The sequence below is a fragment of the Akebia trifoliata genome, chromosome 10 (assembly GCF_017979445.1).
Source record: "Akebia trifoliata isolate Shusen 1 chromosome 10, ASM1797944v1, whole genome shotgun sequence".
Taxonomy (NCBI): Eukaryota; Viridiplantae; Streptophyta; class Magnoliopsida; order Ranunculales; family Lardizabalaceae; genus Akebia; species Akebia trifoliata.
Window position 1 is genome coordinate 16,803,761 of NC_141384.1, and position 9,454 is coordinate 16,813,214.

Below are 9,454 nucleotides of genomic sequence, written 5' to 3' on the forward strand. Positions count from 1 at the left end.
CCCTTTATGTGGTATTTTCTCTTAAATTTTCTATTTTTTTCTTTGAATTTTGTTTTCCATTTTGACGATATTTGAATTTTATTTGTGGGGAAAATTTTTATTATTTTTTTTTATTTTTGATGTGGTCGGGTCTGAAGTTACTTCTCAGGTTGTCTACGTACCCTAGAATTTTGGGATCAAACCAAAACGTAGTTCGAATTGTCCCTCCCCTAAGTTGGGCGATCAAGCTAAGAAGGAAATTTTTTTTTTTTCAAAAAGACTGCAAAGGACTGAGAAAGGAGATGTTAAAATGGGTAGTAGGAAATTGATTCGGTCGAAGGTGGCCTCCTTAAATGTAGTACCGCTTGATCTAGTCAAGGTTGGTTGACTCAAATAATTCAATGCCATCATGATCTTGAAGTTTGACAGCTTTTCCTGGTAATATTTCCTTGATCATAAACGGTCCTCCCCAATTTGGTTTGAACTTCCCTTTAGGGTCAGAGATAAGTGCCTGATTTTCTTTGAGAACTAAATCCCCGACTTGTAAGTAACGAGCCTTAATCTTTTTGTCAAATGCACGGGCGACTCTTCTTTGATAAACCTGCACCTGGTACAAATCTCTTAGTCATTTTTCTTCGATCAAATTTAATTCTTCATACCGTTGACAAACCCATTCTAATTCTGACAACTGACTTTCCAACAAGACCCTGAGAGACAAAATTTTCATTTCGACTGGCAAGACTGCTTCCATGTCATACACTAAGGAGTAGGGAGTAGCTCTCGTAGAGGATCGAAGTGAAGTTTGATATGCCCATAATGCAAATGGTAGTTTTTCTTACCAATCTCGATGTAATTGACACATTTTTCTGATGATTGTCTTCAGATTCTTATTGGCCGCTTCAACTGCTCCATTGGTCTGATGACGGTAAGGAGATGATTTATGATGCCAAATCTTAAACTTTGAACACAGAGTGATAATTTTGACTTTGAAGTATGACCCATTATCAGAGACTAATTCCAAAGGTACCCTGTATCAACTTATGACATCTACTTTGATGAACTTTGCAATTTGAAATGCAGTGAAGACGACATCGATACGTTTTGTAATCTCTTCTTTGATATCATTGGTATTTCCATTCCATCGAGCGAGTATCTATTCCATGTATTGAGTAAATTCATTATCCCCTCATGTTCCTCTAGGGATAGGATGGTTTCTATTTGAATCTCTTTTAGGAATTATTTTCTATCCAGAGGTAAATGACCTTTGCTTTTTCGATTAAAGGTTGAGCCCAATTTTTACCTTCCTACCCTCGGAGCTAGATTATTAGTTAATCCATTAATGCGCTCGAGATATTCAAAAATTTTCTTTATCCGATCAATTTCAGATGGGGCGACAGATATCTCTATAGACTCGATAAACTAACTCGACCCAACAGGAAAATAGTAGACTCAATCTAAAGAAGACATGACCTTGCTAAAGAGAATGACTCGAGCTAACCCAAATGACTCATGAAAACTCAAGACAACTACCCACAACGGGCTTGATTAAGGACCATGGAATCAAGATATTGCTTACAACCGGCAAGACTGAGGCACCGTGATCTTCAGGGAACAACTGTGTTATTTTGAAAGATTTTGAGGTCATTTCGGACTGTTGACTTGATATTGACGTTTACTCTAACTAACCGGATTTACAACCCTAGCTAGACGATAGACGATTGAGCTTAGGTACAATGATAACCTTATAACCCCATTAAATGTGGATTATCAATTTCAATGTTACCCCCTTGATAACATTTTAAATGAACCTTGGGATTTTATTGAATTTTGTGCACCAATCCATTAAACAACTCATTGCAATGATTATTTTAAAAAAGAAAATTGATTTTATTGAATTATTGAAAATCATTGACAAATAATATTTTCACTGAATAACAACTTTCAACAAATTTGATTTAAACTATATTTTTCTTTGCAAATCATTTTTTCCTTTTTCTAGAAAGATACATTTTAGTAATTTTTCAAGTTCCATTAAAAAATAGATTTTCTTTTCTTTTGGAAAATATTTATCTTCTTTTAAGATGGGTTGAAACCCGAATTAGAATAGACTTTGACTTTCATTTTGATTTGAATGGTCCAGCCCCTCATGACCGTTGGATCAAGATAGACTAGGTCATTATGAATCATTGTTAAAAATGGATTCTCTATTGGGTCGATGCACCCATTTAATTTTAGAACAAAATTTTTAATCCTTGAGGATAACCATACATTCTAATCTCATCATTCACATACATTCATTATTCACAAGGTCTCATTCAATAAACAATCCGGGAACACCCACGATAAGTTCGAGTCGTTACCTACAGGGGAGATTTCTAGACTCTAACCTTACTATGTGCAATGCATTTTTATTTGCCCACCCTTGCCCAAGTACACCTATATACCTCTCGAGCGTACTCAATCAAACGGTACTTGGTGACTTGGTTTGATATACCATATAGGTGATGATGGGTGTATCGATATACCTTTCAGAGTCACCTGATCAGATAGTACTGATGCCCTAGTTTGATATACCCTAAGGTACGTAACTAGAGTTGTGGTTTTCATGAATGACGTCGCATCTCCAAAGAGACCGGGACACGCACTAGTGCCACGTTGACTATATAGGGACATGCAAGCGTGCAATGCAACAAAATAAACGCACTAGTGGTGTGTGCACACAGGGTGGGGTGTACCCAGGGCATTTTCAAATAGATGGGCCCACAAGCCAGATCAGATCATCAAACCATCAACATATGGATATCAAATAAATATTGATCAAAAATATAAAAACATCCTAAATATCCAATTCGAAATCAAAGCGTGCACATCTCATGTATATATCAATTAAGATCATGGCATTTCAGATAATCAATCAATGAATATAACACAGAATAATCGATCAGATCCAACATTGAAACAGGCACAAAAATTATTATTATTTTTTTTTTTACTTTTTTTTTCTTGGAATTTTGGGAATTTTAAATTTATGACTCAACAAATTTCTCAATGAGAACTTAGGTTATATCGACTAACACATTAAGATTTCAAAATTACTAAAGGTCATTAGGTCACGTGGTTCCCTCATTGATAATCTAATTCTATGGTCTTTACAATTTTAATTGGAAAAGATTTGGATCCAAAAAGAGAAAAAAAAATCAATTTTAAAAATGAGAAATTTAGGTCCAAGGATTTGAAAATGAGTGATTATGAAATCTCAAATCAAAGTTTAAGATGAAATTTAATTTAATTTTTTTTAAAAAAATTGAAAATTTCTTTTAAAAGTTCATGGAATTTTGTTCGCCACAAACACGTGGCATTAGATCACCTTTTTGAATGCCACGTGGCGAGGTTGATAACCCTTAGTAAGGAAGAGACCTTACTAATTTAGTAAGACTAGCCCATTTAAAAAAAAAAAAAAAATTATAAGCCACAAATTTTTATGTTGTTGCCAGGAAAAACCCACTATCTAGCTTTCTTCTATTGTTGCCATCACACACACGTAGACCACCATCTTCTTGCTGCCACCACACAACATAACTCTTTTTTTTGTTTCTTGTTTTTTTTTATTTTAAAAAAAAAAAAATTGCTGCCACGTGGGGAGGTCAATGACCCTTAGTAAGGAAGAAAACTTTAATAACTTGGTGAAGATAGTTTAACCCCTTTTTTCTTTGGTTGCTGCCAGCAACATATACATACAACAACACAACTCACATTTTTTTACATGCTGCTACCATGCTGCCACAACACATGAGACCCAACACACATCTCAACTTTCTTCTTTTTCTTTTCAATATGTTCCTGTCAGCACCCCAATTCTCACCACCCCTTTTTTATTAACTTTTTTTTGCTAACCAACCACCCACTGATAATTATTTTCTTTCTGCATTTTTTACTTTGCTGCCAAAGGACAGACCACACACCGATAACCATCACTCAGGGTAGCTATCTTGATGGATGATCATTTGGTTCTTGAATCCTCTGGCCCTTGGCCCTCTATTCCTCTCATTCAACCCATCCATGTTTTCATTGCCATAGCTATAGAAACCATTGGATCGACCCCTTGTCTTGTAATTATTATCAACAGCCAACCATCTACACCCACCATTAGTCCTAGAATCATAACCATTAGATCCAAAACCACCACTAGCTCTAGCAATGCTTCCATATTGACCATACATCTTGTTGTTTGGGTACACCCTGTTCATGAATCTAGATGTTCGCCTCATGAAATTTTGATCCCTTCTAGGCTGAACATTGTTCATGTGTGAAAATGTGGAAGAGAAAGAGCTGCTTGTAGCGGGTCTAGGATGCTCAACAGATAAAGCTGGGCCATCTAACCATGGAACAGGTGACCACATCCCATCAAAACTAAATCCAGTATCCTGATAACCTGATGTAGGGATGCCACCTGGCAATATACCCCTTCCATAGGAATTGGAATTCAAATGGCTTGGTTTAAGTGGCATTGACCCATTGTTAGTGATGTTAACACTCCCATTTGGGTCTCCATTAGCTGCTACTACCACTGAAGAAGCCTGGACAGCAGCAGGGGCTTGGTTGGGAGTGTATAGCCCACTAGTTGGAGTTGTTGACTGGTAAAAATGAGTGTTGAGGTCCATACAACTGACCATCGTGTCCCATGGTAGGAAACGAGGAACTGGCTGGTGAGTATGCATCATAGGGTACATAACTATACCCATGGGGATGATACACAAAAGATCCATTGTCTTCGTAAACTCCAGCGGGCATCTCCATTCCATCTGTATTTATATAACTAGGGACGCCATCCCACCCATTAGTCGACCCTTCATACCCTCTGTAATAATATGGAGAAGATGGATATCCATTAGAAATATAGTACAAAGATGGGTCCGTGAATTCCTGCAGTTGAGGACTTATGGAGAGATCGTACAATTGGATTGGACTGTAAGCCCCGCCAGCGTCAACAGACCCATGTTGAATGGAAGAAGGCTTCTTGGTAGCCTCAGGAACTTCAAGAGTATTGATCTGTGAATCAAGAGACAATTTCTGTAGCAAATCTGTAGTGTCTAGAGGTTGAGTGACGATGGTAGTCATATCAGATATCTTTAGAGGAGGCTAACAACACAAAACCCTAACTTTGTGGACTTGGATACAGAGAGAGAGAGAGAGATAGAGAGGAGACGCTTTTCTCTCTTGTCTCGCTGATTTTCATCCTCTTCTTTCTCAAGTTGAGAAGAAGATAGAAATAAGAAAACCTATCTACTTCTAATGGCACACCCCATATCAATTTAAAACATTGGTTTTACACTTAAATGTGAGTTTCTGCTATGGGCACACCATCCCTAAAATTGATCGAGATGATGATGTTTGCTAACAGCATAAAAAAAAAAAAAAAAACCTTTTTTTTTTATTTGCTGTCAATGGACAGCACAACGTCTAATTTTTTTTTTTTTGAAAAAAAATCAACCATCAATTTTAACACACACTTACCAAATTTTAAAAAACTAAAAAAAAAAAACTGTTGAAAGATGAATCATACACACCTAAATAAAATAAAATTTTCATTGTCCAACCATCATCATCCCATCTTCAATGAAACCAACCCTTTGAAATCTCGCATTATTTAGGGTCATTCCGAATGACCCTCGATTAAATCATAGAAAATAATATGTTGGATCAAGGTACTCCTAGTAGAACCGAATGATTAATGATCGGACCAACAAGAATAATAAAAAAAAAATCGATAAACAAACAATAAAAAAGAAACTAACTAGAAATTAAATAAAAACAACTAGGTCATTGGCAATGTTTCCATACTTGGGGTTTTTCAAGTTTGATCCTCAATAGTCCCTAGTGGAGTCGTCACTGAAAGCGCCCTCGATCCGCGGGGTGTGCGGATCCACTTTTGACTTTTGAGGTTTGGGAGTCACCACCTAGTTATTATGGTCTAGGAACCGAATATCGACTCAAAACGGATAAAAACAACTAATCTACTTTAAAAAAATACTGAGTCCAAGGACCACATTACGGGGTTGGAAGGTTTTAGGCACCAACCCCGCCCGACAAACGTCGGTCTTTACTAATTCCCAAGAATATTACATTGTAAAAAAGACCTAACCACTAAAAAAAAAATTTACTTTTACGAAAGTAACAGTTTTTTTTCCTCATATCTAATAGAACAGTTCCTCGTACAGTGCTCCTCGCTTCGTTCTGTCATCGAATTCGCTTCAGATCTCCAAGACGAAGTACCTCCTCCTTAGATTTGAATTTTTCTAATTTGTTATCGATTTCTAGGTCTTTTTGAAGGATTTCTAGGTGTTTTTTAAGCTAAAGTTGGGGTATGGATGCTAGGTAAGGAGTTAGGACTTCAAAATTAGGGTTTATTAGAGGCTAGGGAAGCTTTTTGACCTAATTTTCTTAGGGTTTATTTTTTAATACGAAAATAGGTTGTAGGGACCCCTATTTATAGATTTTTTTTAAGTGTCTTTTCGATAGAGTTAGTGTTTAATTATAATTCTTTTAGAGAGAGTTATTTTTATTTAATTAGGATTGTTTTATATAGAGTTATTATTTAATTATGATTGTCTTAAATAGAGTTATTATTTAATTAGGATTGTTTTATATAGAGTTATTATTTAATTAAGATTGTTTTAAATAGAGTTATTATTTAATTATGATTGTTTTAAATAGAGTTATTATTTAATTAGAATTCTATTAGGATTTTGACTTTTAGTCTCACTTGATTGATTTTAAGATTTTGACTTTAGTCTTACTTGATTGATTTTAAGATTTTGACTTTGGTCTTAGTTGATTGACTTTAAGATTGACTTTAGTCTTACTTGATTGACTTTAAGATCTTGACTTTAGTCTTACTTGATAAACTGTAAGATCGACTTTAGGCTTACTTGATTGACTTTAATTTTAATTAGGATTTCACTTTACATTAATTAATATTTTAATTATTAATTTCAGAATTTTTAATTATTAAATTTGTAAAATTACCGTTTTACCCTCAGAGAAGACTTTTTGCATTTTAAGTCTATTTTTTATGTTTCAAGATGTTTTAAAATCGGTTTTTCGTAAGGATTTTGATGGGATTATCGATTTGTGTCATTTATAAATTTTTTGTGAGAAATGGTCGTGCACTTTATGAGGGGCATTTTCATAATTTTATCAAATTTTGTGAAAATTGACAAAATAGTTTATTGGGTTTCGATTTATTATTTTATGTGTTTGAAAGGATTTTCCTAAGCGTAATGTAAGCTCTAGGGATGTTTTGATGTTAGAGGTATTTTGGTAATTTGGTCATTTTTAGTGATTTTTACCGTGAAGCTTCTTTTTGTCTGTAAGATGATAATTTCTATGTTTTTGGAGTTATATTTTCCTAGCGTAGTATGATTTCTAAGGTTTTGTTAGTTTGAGATACCTCATCTGAATTTTTAAAACATATCCAGTAACAAAATAAAGCATCATCCATCATTGGGAACTGTTGCAATCGGGTTGACGAGTTGATTAATCAGGCGAATGCAAAAATGGGTTGTCTACATTACTACCTCTCTACTTTCCCAATCCATTTCTCCAAAGGAATGGGATATTGAGGACCAGGCCAATACTGACCTAAGCTTCGGTCAGTTTGTCCACGACCTTTATCAGGTAACTCTTTACTCTTCCTACTCTACTATTTACTTTTCAGGCTTTATTCACTTAATTGCTTTTACTTTTCTTGTAGGCCAATACCTATGAAACTTAGCTTTCCTTAAATGGCATGAGATTGAGGATTAGGCAACTACTCTAACTAGGGAGAATGAATAAAAATTAACTCTATTCGAGGCTGAGCTGGCCTCTTGTAACCAATTTTCTCAAGAGACTAGAGAGGAGATGGAGGCTAACTTGGCCCAATTTTCCAAGGCAAACTTAGCCTTGGAGGCCATCAATAAGAAGTTGACAGATCTCAAGGGTGATCTTCAACTAGAACTGGCTAGCTACAAGGAAAGAGAGAGATGCAAAGCTGGCGGATCTCTAAGAGAAAGTACGACAGCAAAAGCTTGAGTTAGGCTCCCTCAGAACTGGTATTGAGACAGCTAGGGCAGCTCAGAACAAAGAAGATGAGGTTGAAACCAAGAGGCTGCTGGGGCAACTATTTGCCCAATTCTCTTGGTTGGTAGAGAAAATTTCTACTAAGGCCTATCATGAAGGTTTAGAGGCTCCTCAACTTCAGTACGAGAAGGAGGAAGACGAAAAGGACAAAGAGGATGAAGGTCCTACTAGTCCTCCTACTACAAAGATCTCCAACTGGTCTGGGTGTTTTGGGCAAGTCCCACCCTTCCAAATGGATGAGAAGGGGAACCCTATTGCTATCCTGAACTAAGTCTCTATTGAGCGTATGGAGGCTAGGCATATTATAGACTTGGACTAAGCCGGAATGATTGATCCACCTGCTCAGGCCAATGATCTGCCCCCTGACCTACCTCCTACCATTGTTATCAATGTTGATTAGGATGAGGCGATCAACCCTCCAAATCCTACTATTTGGACTAACCTTCTGAATCATCTTGCTGAGACTTCTACCAACCAGTCATCTACCACCGAATAAAGATCTACTCCTTTGTTTTAGTTGTATTTTGTTGTTGCTAGTATTCTTTGTACTATCCCATCCTTGGGACTTCTCTTGTACTTTTTCTTGCTATTAATGAGAAAATATTGTTTTCACACAACTATTATTCTATCTTTAATATAAAACTTCATTTCTTCATATTGCTTACGCTATATAAACAATCTGCTAGTCTACTATTTAACTTAGCATAAATTTCAACATTATGCTTTGCTTAAAAACTCCAGCAGATGTATTTCTTTGCACTACTTGCTTTACTTAAGCCGATTGCTACTTAAGCTAACTACTAATCTTCCTTCAATGTGAACTCTATTCACATTGTTTGCATTACACATTTTACTGCTAAAGCTACTTGAACTACTCATATTTACTACCTCTTCCCCCTAGGTTCTACTTTATGTAAATTTTACTTAGGTGGAACCTTTTGATAAATTTTTGGGATGTACCTTTGAGTTACTGTCCTTCAAGAAGGCTCTAACTCAGCTTTATTTCTTTGTTTATGAAATGGCTTATTCTTCAATACTTTCCTTATTCTTAGGCAAATTGTAGTCTTTTCACAACTTTTTTCCTACCAATAAGTTTGATGATTTGCTCTTTTGCTAAACAAATCTCTTTGCTCTGTCACTTAGGACAGAGCATGGTCGTCCAGTTCTTCGTTTTATTGGTTAAAGTAGAGGAAAATTGTGAGGACCAAACTCTAGAATGAGTCCAACTCAGTGCTAATGTACTCATGTCAGAGTAGGGCCCCAACCAACTTCTTACTCTACCAATTAAGGTAGAGAAGACCTACACAGGCCTAGACCCAAGTGGGTACTCATGGTAGAGTAAGGCCTCGACCAC

At 36.0% G+C, this 9,454-nt stretch overlaps 1 protein-coding gene across 1 annotated transcript; it reads right to left on the reverse strand.

The window, feature by feature from the left end:
* Positions 1-3,931: 3,931 nt before the first annotated feature.
* On the reverse strand, positions 3,932-5,135 carry LOC147393199 (YTH domain-containing protein ECT2-like). The gene is made up of 2 exons (XM_086455081.1): positions 4,666-5,135; positions 3,932-4,622 (listed from the first exon to the last, which is right to left on the reverse strand). The coding sequence occupies exons 1-2, from the start codon at positions 5,095-5,097 to the stop codon at positions 3,951-3,953; spliced, it is 1,104 nt and encodes a 367-aa protein (XP_086311207.1). The 5' UTR covers positions 5,098-5,135; the 3' UTR covers positions 3,932-3,950.
* Between the last annotated feature and the right edge of the window lie 4,319 nt (positions 5,136-9,454).